General features: G+C 40.4%; 2 protein-coding genes across 5 annotated transcripts in view; one reads left to right on the forward strand and one right to left on the reverse strand.

Annotated features, from left to right (window-relative positions):
• Positions 1-13,337, reverse strand: part of hyd (E3 ubiquitin-protein ligase hyd) — a 544,651-nt gene extending 531,314 nt beyond the window's left edge. For all 4 annotated transcript variants that reach the window (XM_067158035.2, XM_067158036.2, XM_067158034.2 and 1 more), the window contains exon 1: positions 12,936-13,337. In XM_067158035.2, the coding sequence (XP_067014136.2) occupies positions 12,936-12,997 (62 nt within the window). In that variant the 5' untranslated portion in view covers positions 12,998-13,337. The remainder of the gene's footprint in view (positions 1-12,935) is intronic.
• Positions 13,338-13,940: 603 nt separating this feature from the next.
• Positions 13,941-19,985, forward strand: part of LOC136885277 (MFS-type transporter SLC18B1) — a 138,199-nt gene continuing 132,154 nt past the window's right edge. Inside the window, exons 1-2 of the mRNA XM_067157779.2 lie at positions 13,941-14,034; positions 14,314-14,705. Coding sequence (XP_067013880.2) covers positions 14,322-14,705 — 384 coding nt within the window. The 5' untranslated portion in view covers positions 13,941-14,034; positions 14,314-14,321. The remainder of the gene's footprint in view (positions 14,035-14,313; positions 14,706-19,985) is intronic.

Consider the following 19,985-nt stretch of genomic DNA (forward strand, 5'->3'; position numbering starts at 1 on the left):
TGTAACCATATGTAGGGTAACTACCGCTGTCAGTACGTTCTCGTCGTGCTGTAAAGTTGGTGCAGTGGGTAGAGTTTTTGGTTGGCATGCAGGAGGTCGATGGTTCAATCCTGGGTTGAGGCGCATTTTTTATTTGCTAATTTCCATCTGACATTACCTACTGTAATACAGTAAGACACCGTTTCTGAGGTCACATGTATCCTACATTTACAACATTTTGTAACACTGAAAAACAAATACCTGGTTAGACTAATAAGAAATAGACAGCTGAAACAAACAGGTTTCACATCTAGTAGATGAAGTGGTGCGATTAAATTCACGCCCACGACGTGGAAAGGGCGCCTTTCAAAGCTGACCAATGAAAACGACTGTTCGTCCATTTCTAGGATCGTAGTATGTAAGTGCAAATGGTTTCTAGAGGACCCACTGCTGACGATTAAGATGTCAGATACCATACCACCTGGACTACATTTACGAAATAAAAAACAAACGCCTCAACCCAGGATCGACCACCTGCATGCTAACCCAAAACTCTATCCACTGCACCAACCGTACAATACGACTAACTTCCGCTGACAGAGGTAGTTACCCTACATGTGATTACAGTGTTGCCAGATTGCTACTCTTCAACGTCGTTTTTCTGCTGGATATACTCACAAGACGAAATTTTGTAAGAGACTTTTTTTTATTGCTGGCATGTGAGGAGTCGCGCTGCGAAGGAAAAACCAACCATAGAGAGTAAACTGATTAAGTAAATAAATCTGTGTAAGCTATCATGTATGCAACATTGTCATATCCCAGACAAATGGTGACCAAAAAAAAAACTTGTGTGGGATTCGGACCTGTGAGCACCGTCCACTATCAAAAACTCCCACCGCACCTCTGCAACGTGAGCTCATGCGACGTCTGACATGCAGCACGCTGTTTCTGGTCTCTGTGTGCACGTTCTGTTGTATCTGTGCTCACTTTGGGGGGCTCTCAATGAATTAAAAGTGGCGCTCACCATTCCTGCTGGTTTTTAGCCCGTAACCACACATCTCCTTATATTACCATGGTTGAGGGAGAGGGACTGATGTATTTCAGAACTGTAGTAAACACGAAGGGATGCATTAAATCACAAGGGGCTGGTGAACCACCTGGTCTATCCTATAATAATTGTGCGTACGAGGACGGTTTGAAAAGTTCTTGGAACAACCGCTAGATGTCAGTGCTAGAGCAGCGAGGTTCCCGCGCAATAATCACACATCCTTTGTGAGTGAACACGTGGCGCGTCAGTGCTCTAGCTGCACGAGTGTGGTAGTGACGACTCTTTGTTGTTGTACCCGCGTAGTGATTTGTGGCAATGGAAAAAAACAGATTCAAGCAGTGATTAAATACTTTGTAAAGAAAGGTATGAAAGCAAAGGAAATTCATGCCGACTTTCAAAACACACTGGGGGACTCTGCTCCTTCATTTTCAACTGTTGCCAAGTGGACCAGAGAGTTTAAAATTGGCTGGGAGAGCTTGGATGATGATCCGCGTAGTGGATGGCCAAAAAGTGTTACGACCCCAGAATTTATAGCAAAAGTGCATGAAATGGTCATGGAGGATCGTCGACTGAAAGTGCGGGAGATTGCTGAAGCTGTAGGGATGTCTTCTGAATGGGTATATTATATTTTAACCGAAGAATTGGGTATGAAAAAATTATCTGCAAAATGGGTGCCGGGGCTCTTGACATTGGACAACAAACGCACCAGTTTGGAAATGTCCGAACAAAGTCTGGCCCGTTTTCAGTGCAACCAACAAGATTTTTTGCGCCGGTTTGTGACTACAGATGGAACTTGGGTCCACTACTATACCTCAGTGACAAAACAGCAGTCAAAGCAGTGGAAACATGCTGATTCACCACCACCAAAGAAAGCAAAGGCAGTGCGTTCGGCCGGAAAGGTCATGGCCTCAGTTTTCTGGGATGCAAAAGGCATTCTGCTGATAGATTATCTTCCTACTGGCCAAACAATTATGGGGCAATACTATGCAAACCACCTAGACCAACTACAGAAAAAGATACGCGAAACAAGGCCCGGTTTGGCAAGGAAAAAGGTCATCTTTCATCTGGACAACGCTCCACCGCACGCAAGTGTTATTGCCAAGGCAAAACTTCATGAACTGGGGTACGAGTTGTTGCCACATCCACCTTATTCACCTTATTTGGCACCATCAGACTTTCATCTATTCCCCAAGCTGAAAATTTTCCTCGGTGGATGGAGATTTTCTCCAAGGGAAGAACTGACAGCCAAATTGGAGAGGTATTTTGCAGGCCTGGAGGAATCTCATTTTCGAGATGGGATCAACGCATTGGAACATTGCTGGACCAAATGCATTAGTCTACAGGGAGACTATGTTGAAAAATAAAAGCAGTTCCACAGAGGTAAGATACTTAATTCTACTACATTCCGAGAACTTTTCAAACCACCTACTATCTTCATACAGTTTTGTTCCAGATAATTTTCCACTTCATCAAACTGATAGCATAACTAGTTAGGACGACACTCGTTTATAACGACACAATTTATCAGGTACCTTGAATGATGTCACCAAGTTCTACTGCAGTTATATTACTGATTAGCAGTGAGAACAGTGCAACATTAACATAAAAAAATCGCACATTATCTGGCATGACTCGCTGCTATTTGTAGGATCAAAAACAAATCAGTTACTGTTAACGAATATCAACTTATAACAAATTTACTTCTAAACTTATTACTACCGGGCGAGTTGGCCGTGCGCGTAGAGGCGCGCGGCTGTGAGCTTGCATCCGGGAGATAGTGGGTTCGAATCCCACTGTCGGCAGCCCTGAAGATGGTTTTCCGTGGTTTCCCATTTTCACACCAGGCAAATGCTGGGGCTGTACCTTAAATAAGGCCACGGCCGCTTTCTTCCAATTCCTAGGCCTTTCCTATCCCATCGTCGCCATAAGACCTAGGTATCTGTGTCGGTGCGACGTAAAGCAACTAGCAAAGAAAAAACTTATTACTAACTGACGCTCAAAAATTTTGGCACTGCATGTCATTGTTGGCATTTTTTTAAGAGTCTCCAGTAGCACATTTGGTGTTACCTAACAAAATAAAATCTCGGCTACAGTATCCGTTCTGGTAGAACCCCACTTTGGCGACTGTTCCGTACACCCTTCACGGATTACAGGATGAAAAATACCATATAAAAATGACATGAAACGATGTCTGAAGCAGTGTAGAAGAGAGATCCTTCCTTTATGCTGCCAGGAACCCACTACCCGACCCCTATAAGTATTCTTAGTTATATAGAAGAATTAAACTGAAGCATAGTAAATCTGAGATTTGCCACCATTTTCTGTGTTGCTATTAGCTGGACCGAGCTCGATAGCTGCAGTTGCTTAAGTGCGGCCAGTGTCCAGCATTCGGGAGATAGTGGGTTAGAACCCCACTGTCGGAAGCCCTGAAGATGGTTTCCCATTGTCACACCAGGCCACTTCCTTCTCACTCCTAGCCCCTTCCTATCTCATCGTCGCCATAAGACCTATATGTGTCAGTGCGACGAAAAGCAACTTGCAAAAAAAAAGAGCTTTGGTCAGTTGTCATGAATATTACTTTTCTATTGCTGATGATGAAGCTCGTTGTTTAAAGGGGCCTAACATCTTTCTCTATTGCTCTCCTGCGAACCAACAAGGCTGCCACCTTCACAGAAAAGAAAAAACTGCATATTTTGAACTTGTCAAGACGTGCGCCGGATATGATTATTCCATTTCAGACACTTACAATGTAACAAGTGGTGAAGTAGTATTTACTAACTTTTTAATTGCTCACGGGATAAATGGCGGCATAATTAACAACATAAGATATGCGGATGATACAGTCATCCTGTGTGACAATTTTGAAGGTCTCCAGCTCCTGCTCAATAATATCAGTGCAGTAAGTGAGGACATGGGACTAAAAATAAATGTAAACAAGACCAAGTTCATGATCTTCAGCAGACGTGCCAATGCTGAGGCCTTCTTACAACTAAACAACCGACAGATTGAGAGAGTAACCACTTTTAAATATCTGGGTGCCATGGTCACTGAACAACCTGATCCCGAGAAAGAAGTGAAACAGAGGATAGCAATAGCACGAAAAATATTTACAAAAATGAAATCTTTCTTTTGCAATGACTACTTAAATTTAAAACTTAGACAGAGGATGGTCAAGTGCTATATATGGTCAGCCTTGCTATATGGTGTGGAAACATGGACTCTCAAGAACATATCAGTGAAAAGCTTGGAAGCCTTTGAAATGTGGATCCACCGTAGGATGCTCAGGATTTCGTGGGTTGCACGACTAACAAACCAAGAAGTACTCAGAAGGGCAAGAGGAAGTCGGGAACTCGTTCAAACAATAAAACTCCGGAAGATCTCTTACCTTGGCCACATCCTTAGAAATGACCGTTACCTCATCTTACAGCGGATTGTACAAGGCAAAATACAGGGTCGAAGAGGTGTCGGGAGGAGGCGAACATCATGGCTTGGAAACATCAAAGAATGGACTGGAATTCACAGTGTTGAAAGACTTTTCCACCTAGCTAGAGATCGTTCTGCATTCGCCACAGTGATCGCCAACATCAGGGGGACCTGATACGGTACTATGAAGAAGAAGAACCTCAGTCGGATCTCCGGGAGGAACAGTAGTGAGTACAGGCATGAAGAAAATCAAGTGGCAAGAAAAAATTAAAGTGGCAACCTGGAATGTGAGAACAATAAGCCAACGAGGAAAAATACATAATACGATTAAAGAAATGGATAGGATGGAGTTAGATATACTTGGTGTTAGTGAGATGCGATGGCCGAATACGGGAGATGTTTCCATAAATAAACATAGAGTGCTATATTCGGGTAGAGCTGATGAACGCATGAACATGGAGTCGGTGTAATACTTTCAGCGGAAGTAGCAAGGTGTCTCAAAAGTTTCACACCCGTATCAGCCAGAGTAATGATGTTACAGCTGAGTGCTAGGCCTATTGACATAAACATAATACAAGTGTATGCGCCTACAATGGACAAGGAAGATGAAGAGGTAGAAGAATTCTACGAAAGCATAAATGGGATTTTGAAAAACCTTAACAAACATGATCTGACAATTGTGATGGGAGATTTCAATGCGAAAAAGGGGGAAGGTAGGACATCAGACATTGTAGGACCGTTTGGACTAGGAGAGAGGAATTCCAGAGGGGATGATCTTGAAAGTTTTGCGATGTCAAATGATTTAGTGATCATGAACACTTGGTTTAAACTCCCACCTAGAAGACTATATACATGGAAGTCTCCAATGGACAAACCCAGGAAATGTGTGAGAAACCAGATTGATTTCATATTGGTAAATAAAAGTTTCAGGAACAGTTGCACCGCAGTGAAAACCTACCCTGGTGCAGATGTCAACTCAGATCACACACCACTTGTTGGCCGTTTTCAAAGTCAAAATGAAGAAAGTGAAGAGGAAGAACAGGCAAAACTACAATTTGAGGAAAATCAAAGACCCAATAATGAAAGAGAACATGCAAGTAGAACTTAACTTGAAGATTATCACAGAGGAAAACATCACCAGCAATAATGTCAAATTAGAATTAACTACAGTACAAAACGCCGTTCAGCAAATAAAAGAGAAGTACATGAAACCAGAGGAGAAAAAGAGAAAGTCATGGATGACAGATGAAATACTGAACCTAATGGAGAAAAGAAGAGTCAAAGGAAAACCTGCAGAATATAGAAAGATAAATGCAGACATCAGAAGAAAGATCAGGGAGGCAAAAGAAAAAGAAAAAGTGGAGCAATGTGAGGAGATTGAGTTATATCAAAGTAGGTTTTTTTTTTTGCTAGGGGCTTTACGTCGCACCGACATAGATAGGTCTTATGGCGACGATGGGATAGGAAAGGCCTAGGAGTTGGAAGGAAGCGGCCGTGGACTTAATTAAGGTACAGCCCCAGCATTTGCCTGGTGTGAAAATGGGAAACCACGGAAAACCATTTTCAGGGCTGCCGATAGTGGGATTCGAACCTACTATCTCCCGGATGCAAGCTCACAGTAGCGCGCCTCTACGCGCACGGCCACAAAGTAGGTATGACAGCTTCAATGTACACAGGAAAGTAAGAGAAGTAACAGGGAAATACAGGAATGGCACTGGTGGAAAGTTAATACATGAAGCCGGGAACTTGATGGTGGATTTAGAAGACAAGAAAAAGATCTGGAAAAAATATATAGAAGATTTATTTTATGACACTAGATGTGCTTTTACACAAAATACAAATGAAATAAGTGGCACAGATATATTAGAAGAAGTAGTTCAAACAGCCATCAATCAGATGAAGGACGGAAAGGCAGTGGGACCAGATAAAGTAGAAGCAGAGTTCTTAAAACTGATGGATGGACATCATGTAAAATGGTTGACCAAAATTTTCAATCGAATTTATGTATCCGGGAATATTCCATCGGAATGGCTCAAATCAGAGTTCATCACCTTGCCAAAAAAGCAAAACGCAAACCAATGTGGAGATTACCGCACAACAAGCTTGATGAGTCATCTCTTGAAAGTGTTCTTGAGAGTGATACACAGAAGAATATACAGACTGTGTGAAGATCAGATAGCCCCTAATCAATTTGGGTTTATTAAAGCAGTAGGTACGAGAGAAGCCTTGTTCAGTGTGCAGGTCCTCTTTCAGAGATGTAGAGATGTAAATAAGAATGTATTTGCTTGTTTAATAGACTACCAGAAAGCCTTTGACTGTGTAAAACATGAAAAATTGATGGATATTTTGAGAAATATTGGAACGGAGGAAAGAGATCAGCGAATCATCAAGACGCTGTACTGGAATCAAACAGCGGTGTTGCGTGTTGAAGGAGAACACACCGAAGCAGTCAAAATCCTGAGAGGAGTGAGGCAAGGATATATCTTGTCACCTATACAATTTAATTTGTATTCAGAATACATATTTAGAAGCCTTGGAAGATATAGAAGAAGGAATTTTGATAAATGGAGTGAGATTAAACAACATCCGGTACGCTGATGATACAATTGTATTTGCTGATACTATCCAAGTGCTACAATCACTAATGGATAGAATTGTAAGAGTCAGCAGCCAATACGGGCTTGAAATAAACACCGCAAAGACAAAACTCATGGTTCTAAGTAAGGAAAATATTTCCGGAATAAACTTGGTTATAAATCAAAAGAGTATAGAAAGGGTAAAACAATATACATACCTTGGAACCATAATAAATGAAGACTGGGATTGCTCACAAGAAGTCAAGGTACGCATTGGAAAAGCAAGAAGTGTGTTCCAGAAAATGAGTAATGTGTTTAAAAGCCACAATCTAACTTTAGGGACTAAAATCAGACTTCTGCACTGTTGTGTGTTTTCTGTTATATGATGTAGAGACATGAACCTTAAATAAAAACATAGAGAAGAAGCTGGAGGCCTATGAAACATGGCTTTATAGGCAGATCCTGAGAATATCTTGGACCCAGAGAATTACAAACGTGGAAGTAATGAGAAGGATGAACACAACACCTCAGTTGATCAAGATAGTGAAATGCCGAAAGCTGCAGTATCTGGGACATATAATGCGCAACACAGATAGATACAACCTACTCCAAAAAATACTCCAGGGGAAAATCAACAGCAAAAGAGGTCCTGGAAGAAGAAGAATATCTTGGCTTGACAATCTTAGAGGCTGGTGCAATATGTCATCAGTTGAACTGTTCCGCTCTGCCACAAACAAGACGAAAATAGCCATCATGATCGCCAACATCCGAAACGGATAGGCACCGAAAGAAGAAGTAACCTTATAACCACTGCATTCCCAGACCAATGGTTTTGCCACTAGCCAGACCTAATCTACCCAGGAAATTTGTCACTAACCGGACCAGGCCAATGGTCTTGTTATATGCCAGACCTAACCAATCCAGACCACTGGTCTTGTCCAAGTCAGACCTAACCAATCCTGACCACTGGCTTTGTCACTAGCTGGACCTAACCTACCCAGCCCAATGTTCTTATAAAGATTCCTAAGCTGGCAGCCTTGCGTTGCCACTGAAACTTCTTTCGAGCCGCGCCATGTTCTATCTCTCTGTGAAGGGTCTACGGAATCTTCACTTCTGCTTTTGTTGCTAGATAACATGGCAATCAGAATGTTAAAACTGGTAGGCAGGCTGCCTACCTGGACCACTTCAGAAGGTCTGCACCATGACATCCAACGAAGTCATACGATTGTTTTATTACTTTGAGATGCAACAATTTAACGAATGAAAGAGTGATTTTATACTGAGGAAGTCTTTCACAGCCGATGTCAAATAAGTTTTGATCTTCGCCCATGTCACTTTGTCACCACTGCACAGTAGTTGAAACAAACATTTGAGTCAACACTGTCTGAAGCCCTGAAAGATCAAAAACTTGTCATAAAATAGTGTATTGCACATCCATTAGCCAACGTGACAGTATTAGCTAGCAAGAAAACTACTGGGAACTTAAGTCACAGATACTGCAACTACATCCAAGCACACTCTATGACACGTAACTTTCAAACTTCACGCTTTCATTATTTTTCATGGAATGTGGTAGCAATAGGTCACACATTATGCAGGAGCTCACTCCCCTTAAAAGGTCTCTAATAAACACCTCTGATGTATTACACCAATGGTTTCTGCCCACCAGAATTGCAGCCAAGAAAAAAATATTGTACTCCAAAGAGAAGCCCAAATGGTAAAACTTTACTAACTAGTTCACAAAAGAGAGGTTAAGAATCCAACAGGTTGCAGCTCACACTACAGTACACTGCGCAAGCCTGCCAACTCAGGAACTTAGATCAAGCTAGTGACAAGAACATGACAGAATATGAGATATGTCTTGCTGTTTGGACTGGTCAGGCCTGGTGACTGACAATACCAATAAGTCGGATTGGTTAGGTTCGTCTAGTTTCAAGACCACTGGGCTCAGGGCATCAACCCCAGGTTACAGCCGCAAAACAGCCCACAGGCCTCTAGTATCCCGTGACAGTATTAGCTAGCAAGAAAACTACTGGGAACTTAAGTCACAGATACTGCAACTACATCCAAGCACACTCTATGACACGTAACTTTCAAACTTCACGCTTTCATTATTTTTCATGGAATGTGGTAGCAATAGGTCACACATTATGCAAACTCCAGAAACAATAAGAAGTGCTCTACTGCCAATAGGAACATAGGAAACGACTGCATTTCAGAGACTGTCAATGTCAGTTTTAATTTTTTCTACATTTGAATACTTCTAGGGATGGGTTGGTGGGTCCTGGCAAAGAAAGGATGTCTTATCTACTTTGGGCATCATTTCACATCATTTTTGCAAGATTTTTCACCTTGCTAAAGATGCGAATAAGCCTGTAAAGTGTAACTGCCCAAATTTCGGTAAAGATTCTGTTGACCCTCCACGAAGATCCAACACAGCGTGTCTCAGACAATGCTACAACAGCAATAAACAGCTGCCAACTTAGGAATCTTTACAAGACCATTGGGCTGGATAGGTTAGGTCCAACAAGTGACCAAACCATTAGTCTGGATAGGTTAGGTCCGGCTAGTGACAAAGCCATTGGTCTGGACTGGTTAGGTCTGACTTGTAACATGACCATTGGGCTGCAAACCAGCAAAGGTTAGTCATGAAGTGGCCCCTGGGTCTCTAGTATCCTGCATGACACCACCATTGACCTGGATTAGTTAGGTCTAGCATGTGATAAAATCATTGGTCTGGTTTGGTTAGGTCCAGCTTGTGATGAGATCAATGGGCTGGGGTTACAGTGAAGATTAAAAAGTAAATAAATAGCACTCTGTCACTTGTTATACAGTAAACTTCTAGAATGGAATAACATCAGGCACGCCTTGGCAGGTTCCAAATGTACGATCATCATCTTTTCAACAAAGGTGGCAGCTTTGTCAGCATGCGTGATACGAGGTCTACTGGAGCAATACAAAATGAGTATTCACAACTGACTTAAGCCGGCCAATAGCAACACAAAAAATGGTGGCAAATCTCAGATGTACAGTGCCTTCCTTTTAATACTTCTAAAACTACCGTATCCATCAGGCAAAAGTTAGATCAGAGATCCAAGCTGGTGCGGCCCAAGAGGACGTCAGATAACACTCTGCAGGCTTGCCAACGTCTGCATTGTTAGTGACAAGACCATTGTGCTGGAGTGGTTAGGACTGTCGGGTGACAAGAATATTGGGCTGGATTAGTTAGATCAATACAGTACCGGTAGTTGAATCCATGATACCCTATACAACATTCAGCTTTGCACCGAATAACTGCCGCTTGCTTACTTCTCGTTGAGGATGCAAGTGCTCAGGCGGTCAAAATGCTACCAACCTGTTTAGCTGAAAACTAAGATCATCCGGGCTAGTGACAAAACCACTGGACTGTAACCAAGCAGCGTGTGTATGTGTCTAGGAGTGTAAGCCCCCAGGTTAGGGCCGCAAATCGGCTTTTAGGTCTCTAGCATTCTGTATGGTAATAGGAGCGCACTGTATGTTGGATGGCGGCGAAAAGCTGAATTAATTTATAATTCGGGTCAGTGACAAAGCAATTGGTCTATATTGGTGGGGTCCAGATAGTGACAGAACCATTGGGCAAATTTCAAATTGGCGATTCCCTTACTTTTACTGAATATGACAGCCCTGTATTTTCACATGATGCAAGCTCTATCGCAGACAATATGACACTTGGCCGCAGATAGGAACACAGTATAAACCTTGGCTGGCCAATAGGAACACAGCGCATGGTTGCAATCTGCTGTTTTACACAGCCTTGGTTTTGATTCTTAAATATGAGTAAGACCGGTCTAAGAAGCCAAGAATATCGGCCAAGAGGATTAGTCATGCCGACCACACGACACCTCGTCATCTGCAGGCTTTCGGGCTGAGCAGTGGTCAACTGGTGGACCACGGCCCTTCGGGGCTGTTGTGCCATGGGGCTTGGTTTTATATGAGTAAGAATACCTCTGGAGGCAAGCATACAGGAAGGTATCATAGCACATCATTTTTATATGATTTTTCTCCTCTCTAAGTCTGCCCGCTGGGTACGGAAGTGCCACCAATTCTGATACTCTAGAATATTTCTCAAGAAGGGTTGGTGGGCCCCTGGCAAGCATAACAGAAGGATTTCTCCTCCTTGTTACATCAGATACAGTTTCACATCATTTTAATGTTTTGTTTTCACCTGTGTAGCATCTATGGAACCAATACCCAAATTTCATACTCAACTGTCAACAGAATTATGCATTTACCTTTTTAAGTGTGAGTGAATTCTTACAAAAAGCTTTACAAAGACAGTAAATTAAAATAAGTCTCAATTTAAAAATAGGTATATAAACATACTGCTTCTGCTAATAATAGTGTTTGGCAGTTGTAACATTAAAGTGAATGCCTTTCTATTAAGAATCATTAAATACTGAAATAAACTGCAACTTGGCTAACCTAGTTAACAACATAATTTTATATTTGGCCCCAGGTTTCAGTGCGTCAAGTAGCCAGGATTCGCGAAAATTTGGAAAAATGGCATGCATAGATAATGTCTTTATTTGTGATGAAGTTAGGGCTCAAGGCCCTCTCTTATACAAGTATATCTCCCCACACATTGTCAACTTCATTGTTAAGATTTGATCTTGCATTGTTGAACTTAATATGGGTTTGCCATTAGAGTAGGCATATTTCTTTATCATAAACACAACAACTATAATCAAGACTTCCATACTTCAGTACCCTAATCAGAACTACCAGATGCAGTCTTTTCTGTTTATTTACGCAAGACTGAAATAATGGTATTTTCAATCCCTGTTCCATTTCCTCTAAAGAAAAGAATACGAACATCTTGCTATTATTAGGAGTCATGGTTAACTTTGGAGGAAAATGCCAATATTTCCAGTAGTTCATATCATTTCAAATGGAATAAACCCAAAAGATACAGTTTGGGAAGTACTACCACAAATCTAAACATAAGGAACATTTTCTTTTCTTAATGACCAGTGAACATGAGTGGCTAAAAACCTTGTTTTCTTCCTCTATTTTATGCAACACATACAGCATTAACCAAAATTGTCTTGAATTCCACATCATTCCAACTAACTGTATAAGGTAAAATGATTTTTTCAACGTCAATGCATGCAGAATTCACAGTAACAATTAATAGCTTCACCTTTGACAATCACATCATCAACACAAGAAAACTTCAATTACAGTGCCAATTTTCACAGCAACACTAAGCAATATTTACGAATGATAGAAAAACACGTGGTGGAAGTCGTTATTGTTTTAAGGATTTAAAAAAACACGATTATCTGCCCCAAAGCTTGAATCACGGCAATGTTTAAACTTATTTGATATTTTTGGGGGTTATTCCATTATGAATTTTTAAAGTTGCCCCCAAAAAGCATTAAAAACAAAAGTTCGCCACATATAACTCAATGTTATAAGTCAATGTTATATATTTGGGGAAAAAAAAAAAACTGGTGTGCCGATATCACCGGCCCCGGGAAAAAAACGTAACATAAAAACCAAACAATTACAACAGTACAAAGATTCATGTGTAATTTGTATTGCGATTATAATTTAATTATCACAGAAATGGCCATATGGCAGAAAAAATAAAACTCAAGACTAATGAATTCATATTTATGGTGAAGGCCTTCAGTGGGGTGCAATAAAAATCTAGAGACATGAAGGAAAGGGAATAGGTACCTAACTGCTTAAAAGCATATAATAAAATAAATGTCATATTCATGATTAAAATAACATCCAAATGACGTTTTAAGGCGTGCACATATGATTGCACCATTTCTCCATCATATAAGACATCGGCCATGAATAAACGCATATCGGCGACTCCGACCCAGCCAAAGCCTGGCCATAATGAAAACATGTTTTACCTATCATTTAGTTGATCTTCCGTCCCTGGAAGAGGGTGAACTACGAAGTGAAGCGAAGACATTTTTCTCTATGCATTCACAACATACAAGAAGTCCAAAAGTGTCACAAATCTGTCACGCATAATTTCATAATATTGCTTGCTACAACCTATTCGCCATATTCTGTGGACGACGAACACATGAAGTGCTGCTACCTATAAAGTAAATATTAAAGTTTCGTGCTCCAACCCTTGCAGTCCCTAAATACGGAAATACACCACTTGAAATGCACATGATGCACTTAAATTGACTCGTATCTCATAACACATACTTAAAATCACTTTTATAACTTCAAACACTAATCAAATTCTGCATATACTTTATTTAACCTCGAGACAAAATATCACGCACTGGAAGACGACCGTGTCATGCACAGCAATGCACAGGAAATACCCGTTTTGTTTCTCGGAACATTCCAGAATAACAACTGACTATCGAAGCGCGGACCTTTTAAAAGTATTGATTACCAATACTTATATAAATGTGTACAGTATTAATTATTCAATGTCATCTTAAAAACATATCGTATTTTAGAGCCTTGAAGCGCAGTTTTTCATTGCGGATTGCCTGCAGAAGTCCGCCACTTTCGAAATAATCCTGAACTTGATTTATTTTTCATTTCTAATTTTGTACCCTTTGTCGGGCGAATTTCTGACCAAAATAAAAGTTTGGTTGCGAACTACGTTATCAGTCACGATATGCTATATAAACAATAGTGTATAGGACAAGGTTGTAAGGAAGTGTCCTGACAATTGAGTAGATGTGCGGATATTGACACATACAATGCCTGCTTTATAAAACCATTTAAGGCTCGTCACGTCTGAATTACTCTCCCTTCGTCTAGACAGAAATGACTCTGGGCTATTCTTAAATTATTAAGGTTGTAAAGCATGACAGGATGCGAATTATTAGAGGTTTATCGATGAGAGTTGTTAGAAACAACTGCACAGCGTACGGCGTTTAGTCAGCTGTTCGATTTTTTTTATTGCCGTGTTCTGTAATACTGCATTTTGCTTGTTGTTTTTGCCTGTTTGTATGCATACATGCCATCTCTAATCAGGTAAATATCTTATTAAGCATTGCATTATATCGAGTAAATTTCTTCAAATTTACTTCCTACTTACCTTACTTCATAAAGGGCTTCTTGAATTTGATAAGATAATATGTATCAATTGATGTGATTAGATGATAAGAGGCCAGGTTCTCATAATTTATATAGCTGTATTATGTCATTGAAATCTGTCTGGAGTGACTGGAGTACTGTGATTCATAGTTTGTTATATACTGGCATGGGTAGAATTAGCTGCTTTAACCACAAAGATAATGTGTGTTTGTGCAGGAGGCTGCATGGAAACTTCAGTAGGGTCAGAATCCCTAAATCCACTGGAAAAGAGGAGTAAAGAGAATTGCAGTGAAACTATTGTACCATCTTCACCATCAAGCGAATTTAAATCACAATGGAGGAGAGAAGTTTTAGAAAAAGGTGTCAAAAGTGGAAAATCAGTAAGATACATTCGAAGTCAGTCATTATCAACATTTGGCCAGCAACTGTACACAGCAAACGAAATAAGACGCATGAGGGAACGTTTGCTTCGCACACACAATACTCCACAGCCAGGAGCATTGAGGAACTTCACACGCACACAAAAATTGGCCCTTACATCATTATGTCTTGTCGATTTCATTAGTTTCTGCTCCATGTCTGTGATGGCACCATTCTTCCCCAAAGAGGTAAGCTTTTGCATGTTTCTTCATATTATGTAATTTATTAATGATGCTTGTTGTTTAAAGGGGCCTAACATCTAAGGTCATTGGCCCCGTGTAATTTATTATAAGCATAACTGTTAGGAAACTTACTGTTACAATGAATTGTAATTTCTTGAATATATGTTGCTGTAAATTCCTTTACATAAGCCTTACTGGTAAAACTCTTGAACAGTGCGTGCTACTGACATCCCCTTCACTGGCTACTCATCTTTACCAATGGTGGTATTAAAATGTACACACATGTGATCAAAGTTGGACGTCTTATGTTGCAGTCAACAGATGAATGTAGTAAATTAATAAGTTACTCATCTAAACAAAGTCTACACCATATGTCTTTGTTTGCATTTCATATAAATTGAAGGGAGGTCAATAATTTTACATTCCACTTGAATTCTCCACCATTGTTTTGATGACTGCATTCCTATTTATTTTTCATGTCTTAATTGCTCAACGAAGAAAGGTTCCCTTGCTATCTCGTAAACCAATCTTGCCAGGGAATATTTTGAGACACAAAAGACTCTCTTTAAGTAGAATTTAGTTGTTCCAGTTTTATCAGGTTGCTCTTGCTTACATATTCCCCTGCAAGTTCTAGTTCCATAGGTTATGATTGGGACTATCTTGAGTCTGAAAAGCTTAATTGCAGTCTCTAAAGGCAATGAAAGTCATTAATCTGAATCCTTATGTAATTATACTGGGTGACTTTAACCTCTCTGTCTTGGAATTCCCCTGCCCAAGGTGTCCCCTCTGATAGCCTCGACAAATGGTATCTCAACCGTTACATTACTAGCTAGGTCTCCAACAGTACGTCCTTGAGAACACCTGTAGTGATGGTCGCCTTGACTACCTGCTCTGCTCCATTGAGCCATCAACTACAAGGGGGGGGGGGGGTCAAATATAAATGGGATTTTTTTTTTTTTTTTAATCATTTCTTGAAAAACACAAGGCAATTACAATTTTTTTTTTTCCACATAGTTTCCTGCTTTGGAAATGCATTTGTCCCAGTGTATGGGCAGCTTTTTCATGCCCTCATCGTAAAAAGAACAGGATCATGTCACCAGCCATTTGTGCACAAAGTCTTCCACACTCTCGTCATAGTCAAATCGTTGCTCTCCTAGAGCTTCTAGTGATCCGAACAAATGGAAATCGCAGGGCGATAAGTCCGGGCTGTAAGGTGGATGATCAAGTGTAGTCCAGTGCATTTCCTATAGCTTGGAGACAGTTAGAGCTGCAGTATGGGGCTGCTCATTGTTTTGGAGTTGGTCTCATCTTTTGCGGCGATGTGCAACCCTCACCTTGGTCAACAGCTCGCAGTAGTAAGAAGCATTGATTGTGCGTCGCTCATGCGAAAAGTCATTCAGCCAAATGCCTCGCTGATCGAAAAAAAACGGTTGTAAGAATCTTGCCAGCTGACAGTCAAGTCTTGGCTTTCACTGGTGCTGCCTCCCCTTTCTTCCCACTCTTTACTGGCTTTTAAATCGAACCACAAATCTGTAAAGACAACATTCTCCATTGCCCTTCTCAACCCCGCCAAAATGTCATTTACCCTGCACCGGGAACTGTGTGCCTATGTGGCAAAAGGTTGATTGGCAGGCTGTCAATCACATCCTGTCTCTTCTACCCTGGCACTTGCTGCAAGTGGGTGAAGTCCAAGAAGCAGTGGACCTGTTCTATGACTGGTCTCGTGCTGTATCCGTGACCTTGTTCCCAGTCATAAAACATCTGTCGGATGCCTTTCACGGAAGAAAAGTGACACAAAAATTGCCGAAATTAAACAAAAGCCTGGGAAGACTGGAAAAGAACGTCTTTTTCTGACCTTCGCGAACACCATAAATAGCTTCTAAAATGAGATTACCAGGACTACATGAACTCTGCGTGTGTGGAAGTGAGAAGTAACAGCAAGAGATTCTGGTCACTGATAAACAACAGGAAAAGTACAAAGCGTGTGTGAGACACAGTGACTTGGAGTGATAATTTAGCCGGTGGTTGTAATAGACTGGAAATTTTTAACGATTACTTTGCATCTAATTTTGTTTCTCCTGTTCAGTTCCCAGATTTTCCGTGTATTAATTCTGTTCCTTCTCATAGTCTCAGTAATCTTTCCACTTCTGAGTGAGAAGTATATTCTTTACTTTCCTCCCTGTCAGAAAATAAACCTACTGGTCCAGATGGCCTCAGTCCTGTCTTCCTTAAGAATACCGCTACGACTATTGCCCGTCCTATTGCTGTTATATTTAACTGTTGCTTCTTAGCTGGCTACTTTCCTGATGATTGGAAAATCGCTAACTTCACTCCGGATTTTAAAAGTGGAAAGAGTCTGATGTCAGAAACTATTGTCCGATTCCTATATTACCCACCCTGTCACTCATCTGTGGAAAAAATTATCCACTATCATCTCCTTTCTTTCACCCTTCCTTATGTATCGTCCCAGCAGCATGGTTTTCTTCCTGGTAGCTCCTACCTAACTAATCTGGCTGTTCTTCTCCATTGTGCAACATCTGCTCTTAATGCCGGTTCTCAGCTGGACGTGTGCTACATTGTTATTGCAAAGGCTTTTGATACCATAGACCATTCACTTCTTTCCTATAAACTCCCAACTGTCCTACAGAGCTTCCTCAATACCAGAACTCAGCATGTGGTTCTTGATGGGTTCAGTTTGACTTTTGTTATGGCACATTCTGACATCCCAGGGGGCAGTGTCCTAGGTTCCCTTCTTTTTGTCCTATTTATTGACCACCTCATTAATACTATATCCTCCATTTCTTGTGAAATTCTACTACATATTCATACATAAAATATATGTAAAATATTCATACATATCGATTCTTTATCAGGCGGAAACTCCTTACAGAATGGGCTTAACTCGCTCTCGGAATGGTGCTCTGCATGGCGTCTTAAGCCCAACCTACCAAGTGTTTCTCTATTTTGATCACACTTCGTAAGTCCCCTATTCTTAATAAATACTCTCTCCTCGGTAACCCGTTCCCAACTCTAACAGAGCAAAATGACTTAGGAGTGTTGTTTGACAGTAAATAGTTATTTGTCCCCCATATACAAAAAAAAAAAAAAAAAAAAAAAAAAAAAAGATGATTTCACGAGCAATTTCACTTCTCGGTTTGTTGTATAGATTTTATGACATCACTGATATCCATGCCCTCAGAGCCTACTATGTATCTTGCATCCTACTGATTATTGAATTCGCTTCTCCCATTTGGTCTACCTCTTCACTCACTAAGTTGAATCGCATTGACCGCATGCAGTCCTTTTTCTCTACCATTGTTACAGCCAGAGTATCTCATTGTCGAAACTTGAGCAGCAATCAGATACTGCATAAGTTAAACCTTCGTCCGTTATCTACTCGCAGGAAAGTAGCCAACCTTAGAATCCTATATAACGCTGTTGGCGTTTTATTTCGTTCTCATGAACCTGCATCCTTTTTTTCCCTACATCTTCCAACTCACAAAACTAGGATAAATCCACCCCATCATATTCCATATTCCCACCTCTCTCTTGTTCAAAGAACTTTATTAATCTGCATTCCAAACCTCCTTAACCCTTTATCTTCTGACAGGAACTAGGACGTTTTTCCTTCGTATGCCTCTTTTAATAGATTCTTCCTTAACTTAACCTAGCTCATTTTCTTCACATTCCTTTTTTTTTTTCTCTTCTCATTGCTGTCCCTCTATTGTACATAGGCCTATAGTAATATTTATTTATTTTTTACTGTAGGCCTACTATACCGTTACTTATGGGTCATATCTGTATTTATCTTACTGTGCCTAGCTATAAGTTCTTCTCTTCGTTTTACTTTCAATCTTTAATTTTCCTCATTCTTTTCTTTTGCCCATATGTTTTGTTTATTGTTGTGCCTCTACAGTTATTTTGTTTGTTTTTAATTTTCTTTTGCTATTTTTATCATTAGATGATTTTTCCTCATTGTTCTGCTTTTTTTTAAATGTTTCCATTGTGGTACTCCATTGTAAATATATTTTTCATTGTGGAACTCTGTAGGCCTAATTTTGCTTTTTGCTGTTTTGGTTTCCTGAATAAATAAATAAAAGACTCAGGCAAGGGATATCGCTTATCACTATAGTTGCTGCTGTGGCTCTCTCTCTCACATGTTATCTGCAAAACATTCCCCATGGTTCTGGAATGTTATGCCCAGGTATTTGAACCGATTCACTAATTCCAGCTTCCTTTCCTACAAGTATAAAGCATCTTCCCTGGATGGTCTTCACCCTGTCCTGAACATCATGGTCACAGTTTTCTCGCTGTTGATTGTGACATCATTCTTCTGTGTCTATTCCAGAAGTTTATTAAAGGATTCCGGAAGAAACATGAAATGACATTGCCATATACACACAGCAAAGCAACGCTCTATTGCAAATGCTGTATGAAAAGAAGAGGAACATTCCTGTAGACTTTTATACCACAGAGGCTATGACATCAAATGAATGGAAAAGTACAAACTGTGAATTGAGACACATGATTACTCATTTTACAGTGCATGGATATAACTTTAAATTGTGTAGGCCTACAAATAAGAAATTTCACAATCCGACCTTAGACTGCAAGTGTGAATGGTGTGGGGGACCATATGACAGATGTCATTGTCTAGTGTGTTATAAAAGGACTATTTCAGTACAGCAGCTTTGCAGTGAATGACGGTTTAAAACATTGTAATATGTAACGTGCACATTGTGCACTTTTCTATTTAATTTTTTAAAAACATTTTTGTATCACCGAGCGAGTTGGCCGTGCGGTTAGAGATGGGCAGCTGTGAGCTTGCATCCGGGAGATGGTTCGAATCCCACTGTCAGCAGCCCTGAAGATGGTTTTTCTCGGTTTCCCATATTCACATCGGTCTGTACCTTAATAGGGAACATGCATGATCCGGGGTTTTAATTAAAAATATGCTAATCTGATACAAAATTGCATGCAGAATTCAAAAATGTGATCAGAATGTACAAATAATAACTCCAAACATGATAAAAATCTACGAAAATGTCACGTCACGCAAGTACGCGATCTCATTGGCCTGACGTCATCGTACAGGTTGACTGAATTAGCAGACGAAATAACACGTAGTGTGCTGTGAGAAGCAGGATACACTTCGCGTATTTCTACTTTACGTTAGTGTCTAGTATGGTTAAATTCGAGGTCTATACATTGGATAATAATCTGAGTGGTATATTTTAGACTTAAAATGAATCCTGCGCAGACAGTGAGGCAGAAAACTTATAAATG

The sequence above is a fragment of the Anabrus simplex genome, chromosome 14 (genome assembly GCF_040414725.1).
Source record: "Anabrus simplex isolate iqAnaSimp1 chromosome 14, ASM4041472v1, whole genome shotgun sequence".
NCBI classification, from domain to species: Eukaryota; Metazoa; Arthropoda; class Insecta; order Orthoptera; family Tettigoniidae; genus Anabrus; species Anabrus simplex.